The 25,937-nt window shown below is 40.1% G+C and overlaps 1 protein-coding gene across 2 annotated transcripts in view; it reads right to left on the bottom strand.

Annotated features, from left to right (window-relative positions):
- Positions 1 to 10,263: 10,263 nt before the first annotated feature.
- LHX9 (LIM homeobox 9) overlaps positions 10,264 to 25,937 on the bottom strand; it is a 49,391-nt gene continuing 33,717 nt past the window's right edge. Inside the window, exons 4-5 of one of the 2 annotated variants that reach the window (XM_072998072.2) lie at positions 20,235 to 20,437; positions 10,264 to 12,187 (exon numbers count right to left, since the gene is read on the bottom strand). In XM_072998072.2, coding sequence (XP_072854173.1) covers positions 12,131 to 12,187; positions 20,235 to 20,437 — 260 coding nt within the window. In that variant the 3' untranslated portion in view covers positions 10,264 to 12,130. Of the gene's footprint in view, positions 12,188 to 13,005; positions 18,083 to 20,234; positions 20,438 to 25,937 lie in introns of those variants that run through there. The other variant, XM_072998069.2, reaches the window with a different exon arrangement.

The following is a 25,937-nucleotide window of genomic DNA, read 5'->3' on the forward strand; positions in this document are numbered from 1 at the left end:
CTTGAAATTAAGCTAATTAAATAGAACAAAATGCAGATTAATTGGACTGGACTAGTAAAGATTATGTAACTGTGAATAGGACTGGACTACAAATCTGCTGTTAGTAGATGTATTGACCTTATCAAAGATGGTGCCTTATTTTAGATGTTCCACACCACTAATGTACTGAGTGGAGTGGCTAGTGGGGCTATGCTGTATTGACTTGGGATGGAAGTTAAGTACAGGAGCCTATGAAAAGGGCGACACAGTCCCTTCATGGCCCCGCATAAACAACATAAAAATGCACATCCAGGGGCAATTACCGTACAGGCAAAGTTGAAATAGCCTACTATCTCCTGTAGTTCTTTCAGGGACACCTTCTTACTTTGTAAAAGAAGCTGAACTCTGTCCTTAAGTGACATTAGCTTAGCTTCCGGTACCGTAGAAGCTTGCTGCCTAGTGTCAAGCTTAATCCCTAAAACAGTTAGTGAAGTCACAGGCCCTTCCGTCTTTTCTTCAGCCAAAGGCACCCCTAATGCTCTTGCCAATGACTGAAATGTCTCTAGGATAAATGCGCACTGCCCAGTATGGGCTACTCCACAGAAAAGATAATCATCTAAATAATGGGCTGCATTTCTGCAACCCACTCTGCATCTGAGGTTCCATTCTAAAAATGAACCAAATCACTCAAAAGCAGGACAAGACACAGGACATCCCATAGGCAGGGCCCTATCTATATAATAAAAACCCTGAAAATAAAAACCGAAGAGGTCAAAATCTAACAGATGGATCGGAAAAATACGAAATGCTGACTTAATGTCATATTTTGCTAGTTCCGCCCCCTGTCCGCATCTGTGCACCATACGTATCACCTCGTCAAAGGAGGTTTAGCGCATCGTGCACAGCTCCTGTGGTATAGCATCATTCATTGACTCCCCTTCCAGGTAAGACAGATGGTGAATGTCCCTGAACTCTCCTTGATTCTTCTTGGGTACAACATCCAAAGGCAATACACAAAGATTCTCTAATGGGGGATTCTGGTAAGGTCCTAGGGCCCTACTTTCATATACTTCCTTACTATTTTTTCCTGAACAATGTTCTCCATGCCCTTCAGAGACCTGAAGTTCTTTGCAAAGAATGCCTTATGCTTGCCCACTGCAAGAATTCTGAAATCGAACGTAAAACCCTCCAACAAATATTGGGCATCTACTGGTCACGGATATTCTGCTAACCAGTCCCCCAGTACCTCTAAATTAATCGAGCTGGGGCCCTTTGCCAGGGGGACCTTCACCCCCGGGCACCTTCTTATTCTCTAGCAGCCTTATTGGTGTTTCTCTGTGTTCTGGCTCAAAAGCAGGATATGCTGGGGTGTTGAGCCCTGCACACCGAGCATTCATGTTGAAATCTACATTCCCTTGGCGTGTAATCCCAACAAAGAAAGCGGGGTTGAATCGCTTGCCCCATACTGGTACGGGAACCCATATTTGTGCCCTGTTTATGGATCAGGTGACAGCCGTTGAACCATTCTCCAGGGTTAGGTCTAGCTGGGGTCATGACCTAGAACCATAAGCCTGGCAACGGCTCATTCCAGTGCAAATTTGGATGAATCTTACTGTGCATATGGAATGATTCATCATATGTCAGCCAAGCCTGTCCCGCAAAGTCTACATATGCTCAATAAATCAAGTCTAGGTAATGGAAGAGAGCCAGCACCCTCCAGGGCTGCGCTCTCACAATCACCCCTGCATAAATGATAAATCCTGGCAACCAATTGGCCCAGGTCCTCTCTGGCTTATGCGTTCTACGTCTTTCTTTTCCCCTTTCATCCTCCTTATCAAAATCCTTCTTTTCTACTTTCTATTGAAGAGGTTGAATAAGTCAACATACTTTCTTCTCAGATTTTTTCCTTAGTCACCTGTGCTGTGTGGTCACCTACAGGCATGGCGTGGTCTCCGAAAGGCAAAGCATTTAGAGACACTGTGTTATAGCCTGTATCTGGTCCTGATGGATAAGGCCATACACCTACTCCCAGCATTGGGTCAAAAAGCACAGGGGACAAGCCTGTAAGAGGAAGCCCAGGAGGCTACAGGTATACTAATACTAGGCCAATGAGAATCCCCTATACCTGAGCCGTGCATGCCATGTGGTATGGGTGCTGGTGTGTTCAACTGGCCACTAAATGGCCAAGGCCAAACTGGCATTGGTGTCACTGTGTGCTGTGCAGCCTCTAACTCACATGTGGTGTCCGACGTTGATGGTTCACTGTCTTATACCCAGATCGCTTCCTGTCCTTCATCACACCCACTATGTCATGCGGCGGCCAGCCTTCCAAGCTCAGATGATCCCATGCCTGGTTCCTCTTCCTCGCGACTGCTCTGTGGTGTAACCATTGAAACAGCAGTCCCTTTCCCAGATGATTGCACCACTGCACAGTCCTCCTCTAAAGCAGAAAAACGTGATAAGTTTTCTGCCAAATCCCTGAGTTTGGCCTTCCTGTGACTCCTAGCGTTCCTGGCAGAACAGTGTTGTGTTGCACTAGCTGGCAAAGCCTGTCGAGTTGCTCACTCAGCCTCTAAAGCTGCAATCTTTTCTTGAAGCTGGTGCCATATTGGACATGCCTCTTCATTCAAAGATGATTGAGGTGGGGAAACTTGGGGGGCAACCCTCTTTTTGGCAGGTTGCTTACCCTTCCTTCTCCCCTAGCCCTTTTTTGAGGACATCACTATTTTTGTACACAAGACCTGGACTACTTAATATCTCCTGTTGCCTAACAAACTCCTAAAATGCTTACCGTATGACAATCAAGCTAATTGCTGCTATTTATACAACTCCCCATTTCTATTTAAAGAATGAAGTCCAGGTACTGCACCTGCAGTCCCAGTGATAACAACCATGTACAACACTCCCCCTAGTGGTGAAAACTGAATGTGAGGACTGCCTGGTGGGACCTAATCAAATCAAAATACCTAGTCCAGCTAAACCAGTATACAAACAGATAATAAATCTATTAACTAACAGCTATATTAGCCTAGCTAGCCCACAATTATTATCCTTATTTATTTATTTTTTAAAAACCTAACTTACAATGACTTATCTATAGGTGGAAATTAATCCAGCAACTCAACACCAACTATTAATTTGTAAATATCATTATAATTAATAAACTACAGTAAAATGAATTATGTAACCAACTATTATTTCTATAAATTTATATTTAAAATTTTTCTAAAAGCTTCACTAATGGATTAAGCAAGATATCCTAAAAGACCCCAACGATATCAAACCAGCAGAAGTCTGTCCTGTTAATAAGCCCAAATTATTGCACCATGTGAAGTCTCTTATTACAGAAACAATGCTAACTTTAAAGTAATATGTTTTCTGATAAACGTGTAACACCCCTCAATATCATTAAAATCTAAAAGAATAAATTAAACACTATTATTAATTCTAACTGACTGCTACCTAATTAATAACTCCCAGAGTATATTACTAAGTGGAGGGGCAGGGAGGTCTCAAAAACGCATCTTCAACATCCTCTTTTTTAAAATAAACAATTAAATGCTACAATTCTTTACGATTTATTAATTAATAATCAGTGTGCCAACACTTTAATGCTTTGTGTAGCAGCTCTAGTGGGTGTGCACGCCCAGCCTAACGGCCACACTGCCTAGCACCCCAACCTCCACTCAGTCCCGACTCTTCCCCTATTTGATTTCTTTCTTTTTTTAAAAATAATCATTTAAAAAACTCTTCAGGCTGTAATCTTTGAAAGCTGAGCTGAAGCCTGGCTATCAAACTGTGTGTGGGGTGTGTGTGCCTAGAGTGGTCTTAAGTGACTAGATAGGCGGGATATAAATAAAATAAATAAATAAAATAAATAACCCCCCCATCCAAAATGGCATTCGCTCAAGTGACAAAGATTGAAAATTCTTTGAAGCAGCGCTCCGTCTTCCTTTGCCGACTGCCAGAAAGGAAGAAGCCAAAGGAAGGAGGAGCCTTGGCTTAAATACACACCCCCTTCCCTCATCTTTTTGTGCTTACCTTGTCTCGTGTTATCCCGGAAATAGGACAATGGCGGCTCCACACTGCCGAAGTACTCAGCAGTGGACCAGGCATTGCTTTCAGTAATGGGGAAGTAGGTCACTTGACCAGGTCACTTGTCATGGGAGAAGACTGTAACTACCCATTCCAGCAACCTGTTCCCATCGCTCAGCTGACTGTAGATTGGCTGGTTTGCAAAGAAAAATCAGAATGCTTGTCCAGGTTGCTCATAGGTTCTTTATCTCATGTTCATAACCAGCAGTGTACATAATGCTATTGAAACACAAGAGCCTAGGTGGAACAAAGTGTTTTTTATAACAATTGCTAAGATTTTCCTCTTCCTTGATCCCCATGGCTTCCTGCAAGTGGAATTGCTATCAGTTCCACTAAATGAATAATTTTAAAAAAATCAATTTTGCTTACTCTGAGAAATACTACTCCAATATTTTATATCCTTACAAGATACTGTAAATCAGTGGTCCCCAACCTTTTTGGGACTGCGGACCGGCTGAGCCTTTGAGGAAGGCGGGACACCCCCCCGCCCACGCACACTCTCAGGCACATGTGCCAAGTGGTGGAGGAGCATGCATGCACCTGTAAGCGCTGGTGTGAACACTCCCCACCCCTTCATGCATGCGCAGGAGTGCCTGCATGCCCTCGCACGGGCACTTGGGCACTCGGGCACATTCATGACAGGGTGGGGGAGCATTCACACCAGTGCTGGCATGCATGCATATGTGCAAAGCAGCTGTGGTGAGCAGAGTGCATGCGAGGGACAGGCCATGGACCGGCACTGGGCCGCGGACCGGGGGTTGATGACCTCTATTGTAAATGATAAATATAATAATGGAATGCCTGTTCACATTTAAATGTCCTTCTGTATAAAAGTTTTGCTTCTATCAGGGCGGGATACAGGTTCTTTGAAACACCAATGGACGGGTCATAAAGAAACCGAGGTCTGAGAACAATTGCTTCAGGTAGTAATGGTTATCTCTCGGTCTCCAAATCCTGCTCTGCTGGCATCATTGTTAATTTTCAAACAGTTGAATGGCAATCTTAAGTACTGCTAGCAACAACCCCCTAGTTGCTGCAATCAACTTGAGCTCAAATGACTGCAATAGGTGTGGCATGTAAGACATGGAGAAAAAAAAGAGCAGACAAATATTCTCAGTGTGAATGCTCCCTATTTTGTTGTCAAAAAATGTTAAGAAGAAATTCTATACAAATGCAAGTGTTTTGTTGAAAACATCTAAGCTTTTTAGCAATGCTACAGGAGAAAGCAGAAAGGGAAATGTCTAACATTAAAATTACAGGTTCTATTACGCTGCGTGGGGAGGTTTTATTTTCGTTTGAATGACTTCAATTAGAATGAGTGTGTTCTGTGTGTCTGAAAGGAAGCCTGGGAAATATGTATATAAGCCTACGTGTTTGGAGAAGGCTGTGTCAAGTAAAAAGCCTATAATTGCTCATCAGTGCCGTAGAGCTGAGTAAAATCTCTGCACTGAAGCTCTACCAGGAAATTGCAGTCATATAACATCTGCTCTGTACTCAGGGAAGGGAAACATTTGAAGTGAATTGTAGAGCTTATGAAATATGCCGGTTATGCTGTTCTCTGATGGAGAGCATCTTACTCACAGCTTGGCGTTTTGAATGTGCCACTGGGAGCTACTCCTTATCAGGGTGGAGCTGTGAGTGGCTACATTGAAAACCAAGCTTGACTACTAGGGCCCTTTAGTATAAGGCAAATTCCTGTGTTCCTATGATATCTTGCTGTGAGTGAGCTCTCAGACCAGCCACCACAGACAGTACTAAAAAGAGACTAGTGGAACATTTATGCTTACACATTTGGCTGTTGAGTCTACAGGTGGTGTGCTTTTTTTAAAAAAAAACCCATTGCATTTATATCTCTTCCTTGCTCCAAAAACCTACAAAGCAGAACATATGTGCCTCTTTGCTATTTTTGTCCTCCCAGCAGCCTGGTGAGGTAGGTTAGACTGAGAAGTGAATGGCCTCCAGGGTTGCCCAATGATCCTTGTGGCTGAGTGAGAGATCTCTATCTGAGTTCTCCCCATTCCTGGTTCTGCACATTGTATATTGCATCTTCATTTACTCTTCATTAGTGATCCAGTGCATGTGCGAACCAGCCCATGGAGAACCATGAAAAAGGAAGAGAGAGTCAAACCGTTACCATCACATTAAGGGAACAGCAGGGTTATACTGCTTGACTCCATCCCATTCACACAATGGCTGTGCTTTTCCCAGGCTCCCAGCTTACATGTCCCATGAGCCACAACCAGCACAGCTAAAATGAAGAATACTGCAACCCAACAGCATCTGCAAAGCCAGGTTAAACTTTTCACACTCCTGGTCTACAAGCTTTCTATGTGACCCTAAACTTTTCTGACTCTTCCCCCCCCACCATCTATGGAGGGTAACAGTAGGACCGACAGGGATTTATGACCGAGGATAAAACTAGCAAGTACAGTTCACTCGTGAGAGTGGATCATTTCAAAAATGCCTTTGTGTTTCCTTTTGTGTGTGTGTTTCATTGCAGGGAAGATGGAGCTACTATGGCTGCCCATTCACTTTGTGTGCTTCTTCTTCAAACCATGCCCACGTTTTGTACCTTAAGGAGAAATGAGAAAAGGAGGAAATGCTTACTTTAGACTTCCTGTTTCCTCTGCTTATGGAAGCTGTTGCTAGAAATCTCTGACAAAAAGGAAATCCAGTTGGCCGTACATATGGCGGAGTGCCAACGCATCTGTACGTAGCATTCAGCTGAACCCCCTTGTTCAATTACGAGTAAGCACTGTGGTCCCAACCTGGGTTGAGAGACTTTGAACCTCCCTCCCCAAACCATTTCTTTCCTTAAATTCTCCTCTCACTCAGCAAATAAGGGCCAGCTACTGGTGGAGGGAGTGTTCCCTGGGATCAGTGAAGGGAGGATTTGCCCACTGATGGAATGGAAGCAAAATCAGAGTTTCAAAACTTTTGTGTGTTGGGTGGGGGTTCCAATCCAGATTGAGTGGCTGTCTCTGCACACTTACCTGCAAGTAGCAAAAGGAAATTTGGTCACACACTCCCAATAGCATACAGTTTAACTGTGAAGCAGCTGCCACAGGCAGCTCATCTGTGGTGTCCTGAAAGGTCGCCAAACTATTGTTTATTTACTATTGTGTTTTTACTGCTAGAGTTGGGGAGAGGTGCCAGAGGGATTCTCTGCCCTAAGGTGACAGAGTAATGTGCTAACTTTGAGTATGAAGCATCTTGACTTTGAAGAGGGGCTTGTGCTGTTCTGACTCAGGCAGCAAAATGTCTTTCAACAGCTTCAGAGAAACAAGCATCCACAACTTACCAGGACAACATGTTCCATTGACCAGGACTTAAGATGCATTCCCTGATGACCAAAATTTGTCACACTGCCATTTTTAATACAGCCTTTCCCAATCTGGTGGCTTCCATGTTTTAGGCTTCACCTCCTATAAGCCATAACAACTGACTGTCCGAGCTGTGAATGATGGGAACTGTCGACCGAAACATGTAAAGGTGACAAGCTAAACATTCTGTTCATTACTTCAAAATCAAATCCCTGACAAATCAATGATCTCATTCTTTTTTTCCTGTAGGAAATTATTATTACACCAGCTTTTCAAAATGTCCCACATTTCACAAACCCTTCGTTGTCTTTCAGAACTTACTTGTGCCATAAACACAAATACACAGCAAACTTTCTGACATTTCACAGATGGCAATAGGAGTATTTAAGTGTATTTTCATTCTCAGGATCACTGCCTGGCTGAATATCAGCCAGGAAGAGCTAGAAGGAGTGGGAAAGGAAGAAGAAAAAGAGTGGGGAGGATTCTGAGTAGTAAACTTCTCAGAAGACATTTGATTTGATCTGCTTGAGTAGAACCACCTCCTTCTGATGTGGCTCCATATCAGCACTCTCCAGTTTCTGGAACAACTGGTGCTGCCACTAGTGTAGGAACTCATTATGTTAATGGCTCATCTCACATCATCTCAGAATCTGCGATGACCTCTGAAAGAAGGGCATGAGCTGGAGATGTTTCCCACCAGGGCATAAAGTTAACTAGAGCAATAATAATCCTAAAGTGTAGATTGAGTTCTCTATGTGGCCCTGTCACCAAATTTTTTCCTGCATTAGAAGAGACCAAATGTGTTAGCGAGTCTCATATGAACCAGAAAGGATATAAATCCTGTATTCTAAAACAACAACGACCCTGTGATTTTGCATTCTAAAATCCAGTATTAATGGCAACTGATCTATAACTGTTATTTCCACCGGCATTAATTTATGGATTATGTTGCCCAATGTAAATATATATGTGACTGCATTTGATAATGAAATGGGACTTTGATCACTTTGGTAATTAAATGTGGCTATAAAACATTGAAACATTTATGCACCATCCTTGCTTGGTATGTCAATGTGCGACCAGAAAGGGTTGGCAGGGTCTGCAGGCTCTACTGCACTGCCTCAGGAGGTCAACGGTGGTTGATGGCACATGTTAAGATAAATAACGTCAGGACCCCATGCATCTGCTTTCTACAAGATTGGGCCGCTGTCCTTGCTCCAGCCCTTCCACCAGCAATGCCACCGAATGGCACCATCACATTTCCTTTGGCGCTATTCTTCAGGAGTGGCTGAGGAGAATGCAGCCTTCCTTTCTAGACCATATCTCCTAATGGCCATGGTTGTAGAGGAATTCTTAGTATGTTTACAACAGTAAGAATGCAAAGCTGGGTCACTACTACTACTTCTTCAGGGTGAAGTTGTGTAGCATTTGTACATTTCCTCAGCCTTCAAATTGTAATTTGTTGTCTCTGAAAATGCCTAGTATTTCTTTTTCCTTTCCCATCCCTGCCCTCATGACGGGTTAGAAGTGTGATGCATGCCAAGAGTGTGAGCATGCCAAGGACACAGATAAGCTATCAAGGGGAGGGGAGGAAGAAAAGAGAGAGACTATGCTGTATTTACTGTCACCACCATATTGGGCATGAGCTCAGTTCTTTCAGAGCATTGGGTTTTTAACATTTTCCACTTTCACATTTTCAAGTTGGCTAAGGAGGCATGCCCTTGGCTATAACAGATTTCTTTAATGTTGCAGAGGAGTCTCTGGAGCTTATTTTAGAGTGAACACTCAATTCACAAGTGGGACTGGACAAGTCAAGGTGGACATCAGCTTAGGACTCTTTGGCAACTGCTGGGTCCCTCACCCCACCCTGCTGACACCTGTCCTGTTCCCACTTTGTAAAATCCAGTCCATCTTTCTGGGGAGTATTGTGCATTTGGACCTAGGTGTCATATTAATAGTCTTCACTGACCCAGTCATAGCATCCTCTTGGGGCACTGAAAGAAATTTAAATGTTACTTTTTTAAAGATGTTAAGACATTCAGCCTCTCATGCTTCTTGTATTGCTACTCAGAATGTTGCTGACACCATAGATGCCCCCATGAGTCCCCTACATGCTTCAGCTTCCTTTGTACTAGCTGGTTAGGTTCCACCATTCCTCAGGGTTAGCTGAGAGCTCACCCTTTTAATGCAACCAAGATTCACTTCTGGCTGCATGTTGGAGGAGAAGGTTAGTAGCAGTGGATACAATGTTTTTGTCAAGAGCATTGATGTTTTTCTGATTTGAAAAAAAATGCCTTGATAAGTGGTTGAGAAAGTTTGGCATTCTGAGGAGCACTACCAGGAAAGCATTTGAGAAAGCAGCAGGAACATTACTGCTTCTTTTAAAAATATACTAAGATAAACAGAAATCAAGACCCCACATATCTGTTAGAGATGGAGTTGTTGCCTTATATCCAACATAATGCCAATGGAGTGACTATCTGTTTACTATAGTTGCACTATTTTGTAATGTTGTACAAGCCATCATGCAAGAGGTTACCCAGAAGACTATGCAATCAGTCACATAACCCCTTGTGGACTTGGCTGTGCACCCATCCCCTAATTCTGCAACTGCTAGCACAATGTGTCTTGTGCTTATATCATGCTGGATAAAAGCCAATAACATCTGTATCAGGGCTGAGGCTTTGGGCTCAAACTCTCATTAGCCTCAGCCAGTGTAGCCAAAAATCAGGAATTGTGAGACTTGAAGTCCAACAACATCTAAACACCTTGATGACTCCCTGCCTTGGTCTAGATATAGTGTCAGTTATATACATAGTAATTTACAGGATAACATAAGCAAAAAAAAGGTAACTGCCCAAAGGACTTAGAATCCAAGGATTTAACGTTTATTCAGCAGTAACAGTCTGAATTTGTTTCACGCATTAAAAAAAAAAAGTATAGACATTTGGCAATATGTACTCAGGCTTTTCATCCACTTTATTCTACTCATTGTAGTCACTTTTTCAGCAGGACATTTATTACACATTGTGAAAACATTCTTTCAGCATAAATGTCCATAATGACTACCTTTAACAACTGTTTTATTACAAATGGCTACTGTTGCCTTTCTGATGTCCAGACCATTTCTGAAGTAATGTGTGTGCTAATTTGGTGCTATGTTGTTATGAAAGGCATGGCTTTCTTTGTGTAAAACCTCCCGCCCCTGTTCAGACACTCAAAGAGCTTATGAAGACATTGAAAATGCTCAGCATACACACATAAGTGAAATATTTTAATGTCAATTCGTATTCAAAGTTACATTGTTTACATAGGGTTCATTTGTATATAATAAAATTTAATTTTAAATGAAAAGGGGCTTTTCCTTTTTTCCCTTTTTTTTGGCAAGACTGTTAAACAAATTAACACATGCTTTGGATGTACAGCTTGAGAGGATTGTAATTCTACAAAATCTTCCACAAGAAAGATTGCCCTGTAAGAATTACAAGGCCTTCATTTCTGAAGAAGTAATCACAATTTAACAATAGTAGCTGAAATTCAGCTGTGGATGGGATGATGCTGAGATCAGGTATTCTAAGAGAGTGGATTATTTATTTATTTTAAATCTGTTAAGTGATTTTCCTCATTGCATAGTGAACATGTAAACTTAGTAGGGATCATTAGGCTAGCATCACTTACGGCATAACATACTGTATTCCTTAAGCCTTCCTAAAATGATGGATAAAATATTCTAGCAGGAGTGCAATAAAAACAGGAGCCACTGGGGAAAAAAACATTAGTCAAGCAGCAGAAGGTCTCTTTCTCTCTGGTTGCTAGAAAACTATTTTTAGTGGGGGGATTCCCAAAGTTTAATTCTTAGGCCACTAGGCAAAATTACATAGAAATGTATGCTGAAAATCAACAGGATTGTGCCCTTTCTTGATAGCAATTCTTATCTATATCAACTGTGTAGGGGGTTGGGGAGGAATGAGAAAATAAGGAAATGAGAAGCAGGGAAAATACCAAGGATATCATTTTACATTGTGCAACAGCCTCTTTCATTTGGTATATAAAACACTGGGTGAGATGCATTTGTTGCATCATTTTTGTTAAAAAGCATTAAATTAATTCCAACAGTTATGTCTGTATTAACTAGGTTTGCATCAAGTAAAATGTTTATTAATGAAACTACTGTACAAGAAACATCAAAGCGAAATGCATCATACAGAAAAAGTACACTCTAGGTGACAGATGAAAAAGTGCATGCAGATTGCTTAATTTTTTTAAAGTCAGAAACAAATAATACTAATCTTGATCCCTATTACCTTGAAGGAGTGAGAATTTTCTTCTCTGAGTTTACAAAAATGCAATTGAACATATATGACTAATACACATTGGCAAGCAGGATGAATTAGCTCTGTTTTTAGATCTTATTTTACAGATATTTTTGCTTGGCAAATGTGGGTTTAAATAAAAGAAGAACAAGAAGAAGAGGAGGAAGAATCTTCTTAAATTGAACTGAGTAGTACTGCCAGGTTGCTCTGATGTCATACACAGCCTTCAGGTTTTTAGTTAGACAGCGTCAGATAACATATGTTGTGTTAACATTCAGGTAATGACATTGAGTCTTTTTTTTTTTTTGAAAATTATTTTTGGCTCAATAAATTTTAAATGTATGGTTTATCATAACCTAATATTGTCTTTGTCTTCACTGCAGTGGATTTCCGATCAAACTTTCCCCTTCTTTTAATACTTTAGGGAATTTTCAAACGTCGGGATGTTTGGCTGTAATGCCCCAAGATTTGTTCTCCCTGAAAGAAATCATAGTGACAATTTATTAAACTACAGAGCAACCTGGCTTTTAGGGGTCTGTACTTTTAGATTGTGTTCAATATACCTAACAACTAAACTGTGATGCACTTCACCATAATTATTTCTAATATTTTTCATGCAATTACCTCCACACTAAATTGGCTGGGGTTTGAGTTTGGAGTATTTTTCATTTTTGAAATAAACCTATAATCCTGACTCTAAACATGAAAGGAAACAATCCAGTAAAAGTCAGTTGTAATCAAGTTCCACTAAATGAAATGGGATGGAACTGAGCTGTTACTAAGTTAAGTCTCATTTGTTTCAATGAGACTCAGTTTTGACTAACTTTTTGGATTGTATCCCATATGATTTGGAAATAGCTCCCATTGACTTTCAGTGAAACACAAACTTCCAAATAATTGGCTCTGATCCACCTAAAGTTAGTTGCACTTGCTTTCAATGGGATGCAAATGTTAGTCACAACTACCTTGCCCAATTTCTTTCAGTGTGACTTAAGGTGCAACTAATCTTCACTGGATCAGAGCCATAGTATTCAGCATTGCAACCTATGACAGGGTTGTGGTAACAAATCAGTGGGGCATTACATTTCATTAAAAAAAATAGAAATCTGAAACTGCATCATGTATATGTAATATGAAGCAAAAACTAGAAATAAACCTATTTTGTAATTGTGATAACACTCCCATTAACATATCCACCACCACACACTCTCACACATAGTAAAAAGAACACAACACACTGCCACGGTTAAGACTCCAATTTTTAAAAAGAAAAAATGGATGGTAAATAAAACTCCTTCAATTCGAAATGGTTTATTCACACAAATTTAATAGGATATATCACAATTGTTTGGTCCATAAATATTTAGGGGAAATAGTTTCTATACAATGCATTTCTCAATAAAACAAAGAAACATGGACAAGTTTTCTAGACCACTTAACTGTACTATAAACACGAAGCTCAATATATAAGATTATTGATCAACTATATCCGAAAGAGTGCACAACTGCTTTCTATGACATGTTTGTCCCCTCTACCAGGATACACCATAAAAAGAGTTTCAGAAATAAGAGGTAAAACAGTACAAAACTAGTGAGGTGTCAAAAGGGCTTAAAACAGTTAATTTAACAAACAACACATATATATCCTGATTTTTTTTCCACAAGCTTACTCCAAAGTTATAGCATAAGGCACATTGTAGAACTGAGTTATAATTAGTCTACTTAATAAAGTAGATCTATAGTACCATATAGTTGTTCTGTCAAAGAACAAAATTTATATGTATCAATATTTTTGTACCTGTAAAAGTGTAGTAATAAAGATCTCAGCCTTTCCAAGGTTGTTTGGTCTGGTTAGTGGTAAATGCCCATAAGGTTATAGAAACAGGGAAAAGTCCAAGGTTGGCACCTCAATCCTAAATGTATGAACTTGGAAGTAAATTCCACTCATCAATTGAACTTACTTCAGTCTAAATGTGCTTTAGGTCAAAAGCCTTCATCATTCTTAATGATGACCACACTTACTAAATATATAATGACAAAGACACACTTTTTTTCTCTGTTTACAGTGTTAACATCTCTTCCATTGATTTTTTTTCTTAAAAAATAAGCTACTTTTCTGTGCTAATTTTCTAAAAACCCTGAGCAAAAGTTACAATAATGCACTTTAATGCGGGCAGTGAACTGTCAATATGTATCCACACATTAATAGAGACCAGGGGAAAAAAGAGGAAATTCCATTGAGACAGTCAATTCTAATAACAAATAATAAAATCTAAAATAAAAACAGAGATGCGTTAGAAGGGAAGTGAGTGGGAGGGCCTAAAATGAAAATTATTTGTGCAAAAGTTATTCTTCACAATCCGCTTAAACCAAGATCTTGACAGTCTCCCGTGTCTAATTTTTTTTAATCAGAATAATGGATACAAATGAACATTCACCACTGCCCAGACCATTCAGACTTTTAGCTTAAATAAAAATAAAAATAAACTTGCAAATGTAAACTAGGAAAGGTATTTCAAATCAGCAATGCATCCACAAGGCATCTGAGTTTGGCAGCTTAGAAGGGTTAAACCCAGCACTAATCTTAACTATAGAATACATACTAAAATGAATGGGACTGACTGTTAGTTAGCATTTACATATGTCTCATTGATTTCAGTGGATATACTCTAGCTGGGACAAATATTGAATTTAGCCCAGAGCTTTTCAGGTTTAAATTCCTATTTTCATAGGGCATTTTCTAATGTATTTCTCTTTTTATACATTGTTGTTGCAAAAAAATTAAATTTAAAATAAAATAAAATACAGAAGGCCTCAGCCAAAAACAACATTATACATACATTGCAGAATTAAGTCCCACTGTGCTCAGCGGGCCTTACTCCTCAGTAAGAAGGTGTAGGATTGTAGGTTTCAACCCTTTGACATAAATGGGCTTCGGCATACCCAGCTATGTGTTGATTGTAAATAGCACATCTGTCTGTGTACATGTTGGTGTGTTAACACACAAACACACATGTGCACACACAAACAAGATTTGCAAAGGGCACTATTCAGCAAAATTTATTATAATCATCATCCCACTGAAACTTATAGACTGGAACTTAAACACAATTAGATAATGTTCCATTGATTTTAACAGGACTTCCAATCCATTCAGCTGAATGCTTATTTAGAAGTAAGCTGTACTGAGTTAAAGCAGATTGACCAATATGTAAGCATATGACTGAAGCCTTGGCTGCAATTTATATTTGCTAGATTGTGCCTTTTGACATTAATATATTAAAATGCTTGACACCATTCCCATGGGCAAGAAAATCTGAAGCATGCTCAAAATAGCAACGGATAAAAGATTCTAGGATCAGCTTTTGGACATCTTAAAAAATTATATTTTGCTTATTTCCATCTTTCCCCTGATAATTATTTAAAATAGTAAAATTGCTTTAATTGTGGACACTCATATTTTAAAGCCAGAATTGTTTATGATTTTGCAAGGGACTTCTACCACACTCCACCAGATAAGCTCCAGCCAGTTTCACTAAGATCTAAAAGCATTTCATACATGATGGTTTGCGCTTTTTAATGGGGAGAAAATGACACTCCTCAAATAACTTCAGTTATTTTTCTGCAGTCCCCAAGCTACTTAACCAGAGTTAGCCCCATTTGTTTCAATGGAACTAACCCAAAGCCATTTTAATATTATTGGAGCTTGGTGTGAACCAATCTTATCCTCAGACAGCTAAAATGGGAAAGTTTTAGTCACTGGCACCCCAATTCTAAACACATTAGGTATGATCCAACCAAAGTTCAGCAATTTGAAGACTCTTATTTCTGTAGGAAAGAGAGGGACACATTTAGCTCTCCCACTGAAATCAGTGGGATTTCAGTGTTGGATTTAATCTGAAGTGTACCTATCATTTATTATGAATTCTGGTGAAAATCGGTAAATGAGCAAACCTAGATCTCATACATATTTAGAGTCTCCTACAGCTGAATGGGAATTATTCCTCTATACATGTGCCTAGGAGAAGAGAATTTGGATCTAGCATGGATGTATTAGAGTAGGGGATACACATGTTGTCATGGAACAACAATCTCTCTAAAGCAATTTTGAAGGCTTTGCTGATATGCACAGAACAGATGTTTCAACGCTTTAAATTTGGACTCACCACATTCAGGGCACAAGTTCTCCTTCTGTTCCTTAGCCCTACTATGCAAAACTCAGTTCCAAACAGCTACCACTTTCCATGAATAAAAGCCATTTGGGGTTGTTGTTGTTTTTTTACACAGAGAAAATAAAAGGAAGGAAGAAAACTAAAATATCCCAACAGTGAAATGAGAACTTGAAGTCTGACACTTATGTCATCCTTTATATATAATATTTCAAGAGTTAAATACTGGCACTGATTTAAAATGGCCACAAATCACATCCATTAAAAGTGGGCAATCCCAAGAGATGGCTGCATTAGGCCAGAAGAGGGAATATCTAACATCATGGTGCAACAGATAGCCTTCCTCCTGAATCCAATACATCTATTTGGTCTACAGGTGAGTAACACCCACCTCTAGGATTCTTGGCATTCCTGTGGTTTCGGAAGTAATGATGCAGAATACTGCTTTATGCCGCATTTGCTCCGGATGCTTCATAAAACAATTTGTCTAAACCACTGGTTTTTAACCTTGGGTTACTCAGGAGTTTTGGACTGCAACTCCCAGAAGCCTTCACCACCAGCTGTCCTGACTGGGGTTTCTGGGAGTTGCAGTTCAAAAGCATCCAAGTAACAAAGGTTAAGAACCACTGGTCTAAACAGTTAGGAGATGGAGTGAGAACTTTCCCTGTGATAGTTTGGATCTCTAGACAGCTCTTGTCAATGAGAAGCTATATACGGCCAATGTCTTGTCCAGATTTGGGGTGTCTATTTTTCCCTTCAACCTGTGGGGCTTCCTGAGAATGTTACATCAGTCAAAGAGCTGCTGCCAAAAGAAAGAGCTGCCAGTTTTACAAGCCAGTCCCAATCAGACCCACAACATGGGGGCAAACCCGGAAGGTTCTGTGGGCTGCAAAACAAGTCACAAAATGAGAGAGCCACCATGGACTAAAGAAGAAGGCAGGATAGCTCTCAGACATACACATTGCCATGACAGGCACACAGACCTACAATTTTTATTACAGGAGTTACCTGAGTGCTCCTCTTGCAATGATTTAGAGGCAGCTTTTAAGGCTGCAAGTGTAATCTAATTTAATAACTGTATGCCATCAAGTCAATTCTGACTTGTGGCCACCCTTTTCAAAATTCTCTAGGTAGGGAGTATTCAGAAGTGGTTTACCATTCTCTTCTTCCGGGGATATCCTAGGACTATGAAGTTTGCCCAAAGCCACACAAACTTGTGGGATGCACAGAGGAGAAGTGAACTCTCAACCTCTGTCTCCACAGCCAGATGCGTTACTCACTGAGCTATTCAGCCAGCTGTAATCTAATTTACAGAGACAGAAATTATGTCGCAGTATTAGAACTTTAATGTGGCAGAAGAATGCTATTGCTTCAAATGGGAGATTCTGAAGTGCTGAAAATGTCTATATGGCTCTCAGTGGGGCAACATTAAGATTTTTCTACTCAGGTATTAAAATGTCTTGGCCAGTTCTGCTCAGTGGGATCTTCTCACAGAAATATGTTCTTTAAGATTGAGGTGCCAATGATTTGAGGATAACAAACTGCAGTTTTACTTGGAAACATAGTTTTCTGAATTTCATGATAACCAATTCCCACCATCCCCAGATTCTGGAAATAAGGAACATACAATTTTAAGAGGCACTTAATAAAATTATTCAAAACTTTCCCTTTAGCTGGGCAGTGATTTTTTAAAAATCCTGAAGACACCTGTAGCTTTATAATAAAATGCCATTACTGCAAACTCATTTGCCAAGCAGTTGCAGATGCTACACACCAAGCTGGTTTTCCCAAATATTTTGTGGGTTTGTTTGTGTGTGTGTTTTTTTTTTAAAAAAAGAAAAGTCTTGCAAATAATATTAATAATAATAATAATAATATAATGGACAAACAAGAAAAGTAAGAATAAGAAGAAAAGAGTACGAATATTTTTTTGTAAAGTCAAATGTTAGAAAAGATTTGTTAAGGTAGTTTGTGAGGGGCTCCCGGAATCGTGGCTGTCCAAGTTAGAGGTCACTGATGACACTACAGTGATAGTGGGATTGGTCAGGTCTGTTAAAGTGGTCGCAGTGCCGGGTGGAGTGAGAGCGCCGCTGTCTGCTGAGGGCGGTGCCGGAAGCGACGTGCCATCAGCTTTATCAACACCCCCATTCTCCTGCCGCAAAAGGTTCCTTCTGAATTTGGCTCTTGCGTTTTGGAACCAAACCTGCAAACCAATCCCAATTGATGTTTTTACCAATGTTTGTTTTTGACTGATCCCTCTCTCTCTCTCTCTCTCTCTCTCTCAATCTCTCTTTCTCTCTCTCTCCCTCAGTCCCTCCCTTCTTCTTTCTATTTTGACGCATTTTAAAGTTGTTAGTTTACTTATGGGATTTGGAGGAGCTTCGGCAAAACACCCAATCCAGGAGTTGTCAGACTTTCTACCAGGGAGTTCTTTCAACACCACCTTGTCTTTTGAGGAACATTTACAGGCCTGCTGTGCAATCCCTGCATGTTGTAAAACATCCTAGGGCAAAATCAATTCACACAGGCTACTGACTGGACCTATTAAGCTACTTGGTTGCTCACCTGAACTAAGAATTCCACACTCAAATTAAATGGGAAAGATAAAGGGGGCCTTAATTAAACTCACCCACTTGTTCCCTGAATTTAGTCATCTATGATCTCCTGACTTTTAATTGTAGCATGTATAGGAAGGGTGGGTCCTCTGAAATTTGAACATGATGATAACAGACCCTCGAATAAAGAAACAAATGCAAAATTTTCCTACAGGTTAGAAAGAAAGGGATGGACAAGAAGTCTTTCAAGAAAGCTTGTTGACTATTATTGGTCTTGTCCATGTAGACCCCTAGGAAGTCTCTAAGAAACCCCAGAGTTCCCCATAATCTAGCTTGAATACCATTGATCTACATACACCATTTACATCATTTTTCTTTCATTTATGTTTTGTTCTGTTTTATAGTTTCTGATCAATTCATTTTTCTAGCACATAGTGACACATAGCCTAAAGAATTTTTTTCACCCATTCATTCTAGCAAATTTATTATCATTATTTTATAAGACAATCAGGTTGCTTTTGATTTTCTTTCATTTTTGCCACAACACTTAGGTAAAATGTGGGCAGGCTGAATTTTCTGCTTAGGGTAGTAAATTTACACAACAGTTTTGAAAATTGGAGAGTAAATGGAGAAGAAAAAACTCCACATCCCAATAAATGTAAGACTTTTCTCACATTATTTGTATGTGAATTATTAACATGGTAATGAAGTCACTACTCTCTGTTTGCAAAATTTCATTTAAACCTCTACTATGCATCTTTGCTGCTTCCATAGAGCTGGTGTATGGGAAGTTATGGATAATTTAAATGCCTGACTCTCTTGGTATCTGAGGACAGAATCTTGTATTCATTGGCTTTTTAAACAAATCACCATCAGTTCTCTTTTACGTTCTTTTTTACATGGTGATCATTTATTTCAATTGTATTGTTCAAAGGTCAGATCTGAGATATATCAGCCTATAGAGAATGATTCAAGCCCCCCAATTTACTACATGATCCAAAACAATGGAGTATTTTTGTATGAAACTGGACAACTGTGTTAAACATGACAGATTAAACATGATTTTTACCTACAGATTCAACAGTTCTGTTTCTGGAGTGTATTACTTCAGAATTTAAATGGGAGGAATCAAGTCTGGATGTTCCCAATGTAAAGCAAAAAACCCTTCATGCATTGCAAAATTAAACCCATGATGTATCAAAATGAGAAGACCAGGCTAGATCATCCTCCCTCAATTTAACTTTGTATAGCTACACAAGGAGTCTCCTGAGGCATTTTATTCTAAAGTAGTACAGTCCAGCAAAAGACATATCATGTTTGTTGCTGACCATGTACGGCTGCCCTAACTTTGTATTAATAGAGAGGCCTCTAAGGTTATGTTTGGCTAATAAAAATGGAAAACTTAAATCATGACCACATACCACATACTAGTAGGGAGGGGGATCACTATCTAGATTCCTCAGTGTTACAGTGCATCTGTAGTAAATAAAAACTATTAGTTAACAATTTAATTAAAAGGGAAGCTATGCTGAAGCTACAGTTCTCCTGCCCTTATCAGAACAGAAAAGCATTCCTATGAAGGATTGGATGGTCCTTTAGGCCTGGAAGCTGTAGCCTTGCATAAGGATTCCCTCAGTGTATTTGGATCATACAATTTGAGCGTATCAGTGTTGAACATAACCATTTAGGTATTCACTGAATGACACAGCTGTATTAAATTAGTACAGGGGAACCTGAAGGAGTGTGGTTTTCTTAAGAAAGGGTAAAGGGTTCAGGAGATTTGTAATTGACCGTCCTTACCTGCAGAACTCTCTTAGTTAGGCCTGTCTTCTGGGCAAGCTGCTTGAGGTCCTTGGCATCTGGGTTGTGGTTAATGGCAAAGTAGGACTTCATGGTACGGAGCTGGTGGTGCTTAAATGAAGTACGCATGCGCTTAGTCTTCTGAGATGGGGGATAAGGCTGCTGGTCTCTGTCCAGATGGTCTGCCTCATTCTCATTACAACCTGGTTGGGAAAAAAAATAACAGAAAACAGCTAAATAATTTGGCTATGAATGCTGACAAAAAAACAGCATGCTGGGAAGCATTCATCCATTCATTGTTACAGGTAGAAAAGATGGTGAGACAGACTAACATTTTTTCTGCCATACAGAGATCACACATATACTACTGACATGAGTAGGTGCAATGCTCTTAATATACCATTTTAAGACAAGGTGATAGCCTGTTGGAAGTGCTCAAGAGACTATCTATACCTTACAGAGAATGAAGTAGAATCCTAGACTGTACCTCTTTAGAGAGCAGGTGACCACCTTTTCTGATGCTCCTCCATGTTGCTGTTGCTTTTGAAAACTCTCCATGAATGTGATACGCATATACATCAATCAGAATATATATACATAACTCCCTCCCACTCCCTCTCCCTCTCTCATTACTTTAATATATGTGGGGAACTTTTTACAAAAAGAAGCACCCAAAGGCATGGCAAGGACAGCAGCAGACATTTTGCTGCCTAAAAGAAAGGACAAGGTGGCAGATATATCTACCAGCCTGGCAAATGAACCTTGCTTCAGCCCTGGTGGCACAGTATTATCTACTATATTTGAAACTAGCCAAGGGGACACAGGACAGGCTGTATGCCACATGCAGTTCTCCCCCTCCAACACCTCACTGCTGCTGCCAGCCCCACAATGTCTGCTGCCTGCAGGACTGCCTCGCTACACCCGGTGATGGGTATAAATGTACATCATTTGCATAATATCGAGTTTGAAATGGTCAGTCTGAAATTCTACCATTCAGCTTACTCCTTTATCATTCAACACTAGTTCTGAAAGGAAAACAGATTAGCTGGGAAGAGATGTTTAAACCGACGTTCAGCAGGAGCCACAAGCGGTTCTTTTCTATTTAAAACATTTATTACGTTTTCTTGATCCGCATCTGCTAAGAAAGAAGATATTAGGAGAACAAGCCTGCCAGGATTCATTTCTTTCGTGTTATTTTTTAAAGACAAGTTTTTTTCCCTGGGGGAAAGAGAGAGCTTTACTGTGTGTTCCTAAGCAACCCCTATAAACTCTTGCTCATTACATTTTTTTTAACTTCACTATCAGCTAACTGCCACCCAAATCACATATGAAGCAACTGGCTTCTCCATGCAGTACTTTTAAGAGAGGGATAGCCCAGGATATTTTGCTGCTTGAGGCAGAGTGGCAAACAGTACCCTTAATCAACCCATATAAAGGTATGCTAAACATAAAACCAGCCATGTTATTTTGGCAAATGAGGCATGAATGAATGAACAAAGGCCTTTCCTCTTCCCTAATAGAAATAAAAATAATAATTATTGTTGTTATTAAATAATTTTATTTCATGACTCTCACAATCTGCTAATCTGAGATAGCCATCTCACTTTACCTAATCATAAATTTGGCCTCGATAAAGATAGGGAATTAGTCTTTCCCCATCTGCCTCCTTTCTCATTCAATTCCCAAAAAGGAATGTCAGACCCATTTACTCTCACAATTTAGCTACACAAGGTACTGTCCTCGTCTGTGAATAGCAATTAACAGTGGCAGTTTCACAATCCTACAGACAACCCCTAACATTTCCCACCACCCCCATGATGAAGAACCCTAAGGGGCCTTATGACCACAGCAGGGGAGCTGCTTTTGTGTCAGAATTGGGGTTGATGCACTGTAGTTCCTAAGGTCTCTACTAGCAGGGGTGGTGGTGGAGGAAGCCTCTGTTTCAGTTCCAGCTTTAATGATCCCAGACTCCACTTAGTAGCCTCAAAAGTGGAGGGAAGGGATGTACCCACACCCAGTTTTGGCTGTTCCTCAACCTTATCTCCTAGAAGATGAAAACAGGCCCCCTTACTTTGTCCACTCCTGCCCTACACCAACCCAATCCTGTGACTCCTCCCTCTGTTCTCGGGAGACTTTCTGGGCTTCCTGTCAAGTGAGGCTTTGCTGCCATGACAACAGGATGCTCACTCACTTATGGCTCTGAAAGGCTACATAGCTTTTATAAAGAGCCCCTTTCATACTCCTGCCCAACCACAATGAGGTCCATGGACAGGAGCCCAAACATTACCGACATCTTTATGTAGCAATTAATACGTAAATTTAGCATTGTGCTGGAGGACCGCAGATATGGCTCCCTTGTTTCATGCACGTAAAAGGCCTGCAGTTCCTATAGTCATCCAAGTTCCCTGTGATCTTTTTACCTCATCCCTCTCTCCCCTCTACACACACCTGTCAAGATGTATAATACTCTGGGCTAACTCTGTGGCACCTGAAGCTGAAAGCCCACCAACACCCAACAGTAAACATAAAAAACATGTAAAATAACCAATCTTTGATGAGAGCAGGAATCTGCCTTCTCAGGGGGCCATCTCACTCTGAATGGTGGGCCCAGCTCTGAGGTGGCCGTCTGACATTGCCCAAGCAGCCACTCAGTTGCACTGGGCAATGGCAGATTCCCGAATGGGAGAGGATTTTTCAGGGAGTATGTGCGGAAAGGATGTAGTAACTTTGCTGTCCCTGAACTCAAGTACCTGAGGTGACTGCCTCAGTGAGGCTAACACTAAAACTGCATATCAGGCTTCTGTGGTTTATAAAGAAGGGTACTGAGATTTTACTTTAGGCTCACCACCACACTGGTGATGATAAATCATTAAGAACAGTGAAGCAGTTGTCGCAGGTGGCCAATACTAGGACCCAGCAGCCAGGTATTTGAGGAAAGGGAGACAAAGCCAGTTTTAGTGTTAGTCTCACTGAAGCAGTCACCTCAGGTACTTGAGTTCAGGGATAGCAAGGTTGCTACATCCTTTCTGCACATACTCCCTGAGATCTGCCATTGCCCAGTGCAACTGAGTGGCTGCTTGGGCAATGGCAGATGACCACCTTTGAAAACAGGTGGAAAGACTAGAAAATAGTGAATGGAGTCAGCAGGTGTATGTACATAACCTTCATATCACCTCTGATTTTCCACACACAGCAAAAAGAATGGTTACATCTATGCCTTTGCAAGGACACACTTTCTACTCAATGATTCTGTGTAAACCTGCTTTTGCACTCTAAACTTTGGAAATTCTGAGTTGGAACCCGGCTGTGGTAGATTGCCATTGTATAAAAAACCAGCCACCACATCATGGAACTTGCAAGAGCCTCGTCAAGGGGATTAAGTCTTTGGGAAAAGGAATATATTCCAGATCTTTGCCTCATGGGTTTTAAAGCTAACACTGACACTGCAGCTGTACTTGTGCAGTTCAAAATGAGCCAGTTACCCAGGGAAATAACAAATCTTCTAACACCCTGATCTTATTATGTGGAAAAAAATCCCTGTAGAGATCAACAGGACCCGATACCCGCCATGCGTTTAAGATTGGGGGGTAAACATGGGTGTTTGGGGGTGTTTCTTACTATTAAGCATGAAAAATTAGATTGCTTTTCAGGATCTATTTAACAAAGCCAGCTCAATCATGTGGGAACACAGAAAGAGACTTCAGTGGCCCAGCTTATGTCACAGAGCAAACAATGAAAATTAAATTTAATTGAAATGATGGGTTCTAAAGGAATTTAATTAGTCCATATTTAAAGCATATGTTAGTGTGTGCATATCATCTGATTTCCACACAGAGAGACACCTTGGAATACTTCCCAACAGTTGGCTGGATTTATTTGCAAAGCTTGGCCATTTCCCACCCCTGAGAAAATGATGGAAAAGCATACATTATACTCTGTACATTACATCAGTCCATTGAGACAGAGATTCTACAGTTTATATATTAAAAAAAGAGGTAAAGCATCACACATCTGCATTCATCCTCTCTTTAAGAAAAAAATTGCACTGCCTTTTACATGTTGTTTTCACAACTACACTGTGAAAAGCCAAACAACAAATACTTCTTCAGTTGTTCTCTAAATCTGATCCCTTGTGCATTTTGAGTGGTCCCTAAACCTGTAATAAAAATAATTAAAGAAAATGTGAAATGGTCGGTTTCCATTACAGGAAGAGACAAGCCATCTTTCAGTATGAAAAACTGAAACTTCAAACTGCTTGCCTCTTCAGCAGCAGATGGGGAAAAAACCTCTGAAGAATAATGGGTGAAAGAAACCAGATTCAAGAACTGGAAGCAACTGGGCAGGTGAGCTTTGAGGTACGTATCTTCCTAAGTAATAGTCAGAAGATGGCCCATAAAAAGAAAGAGAGCCAGAATAATGGTTCCCTCAGTAGAAATTTTAAAAGCTGGTTCATGGATTTCCACACACACACCCCAGAGCAGCACTATGTCAGCAAATTACGAAAAAAGTTAATTGAGTAACTATAGCTAATCAGCTCAACGACAGTTTTTCTGAGCCTATTCAACAATATATATGTCCAGGATTGCAACTGCTGTTTTGTCATTAATTTGTGTTAGAATTCTAGTATATTAAACATGTGGGCATATTATGTCTCTTCACATTCACCCTGCCTGATAGATTAAATAACCTATTTAACAAATATGGTAAATGAAGGCTAGGGTTAGGTACATCAATAGTGGCTCTTTTCTCCACTCATGGATACAAACTACATTGTATGAATTGTTATATTGTGTTCCTCCTCCACCCACCCCATTTGCTTTTAATATTGTTTTCCCCCTGGAGTATACCCCAGTCAATTGAAAGCAAACCTACTATGGGGCCCTTGCTCCAACTCATCTAATTACAGGTTATGTGATGTGCCTGATAATGTATGTAACACCATTACCTATATGCCACTTCCTCTGCACTGTATTACTTGAAAATATAATTGTGATCTGTATACCATCTAAGAGGAGAAATATGAATTATTCTGTGTTTTTTTTTTCCTTTTTTAAAAAAACTGTTAAAATGTTGATCATGTGGATTGACAGATTTAATCTGCAGAATAGTGAACAGCTTTGGGAACCATGGTATGAATCCAATGTGACATGTTCACTGATTCAAAGAGTTGTGACCTATAACTATGGAACCTTCTTCAGTACCAAAAATTTAACAGTCAGGGAGATCTTTCTACTTTCCAGTTGCAAGGCTTTGAGGGCTCTTGGAGTGGTTTTGTGGAAAGCCTAGACTGCACCCATGCTTTTATGCTAGATTTTGTTCTTCTGTGAGTCCTGCTCTGGATATAGCCCTATAAGGTCAAATGAAAAACACTATGAGAAAACACTATGAGCCCTATGGACTAAGAGTAAACTCTTTCTGAGTGTAGATAGCCAAAATCACAGATAGACAAAACTAACTGAGTGGCACCTGAAGCTGAAAGCCCACCAACACCCAACAGTAAACATACAAAAACAAATTTAAAATAACCAGTCCGCAAGCTTGGAGAAAATGCAAGGATTGTAAAATATAAATATATAGAGAGGCAGAAGAGTAAAGGAGAGATTGCCCTCTCAAAAAAAAAAAGCTAGTGAGAACTAAGAACTCATTGATGTCAGAAAGTTGCTTGGCTATTAAGTAGAAAATTGGCTGGCCCTGCGATTGGAA

The sequence above is a fragment of the Pogona vitticeps genome, chromosome 4 (assembly GCF_051106095.1).
Source record: "Pogona vitticeps strain Pit_001003342236 chromosome 4, PviZW2.1, whole genome shotgun sequence".
Lineage (NCBI taxonomy): Eukaryota > Metazoa > Chordata > Lepidosauria > Squamata > Agamidae > Pogona > Pogona vitticeps.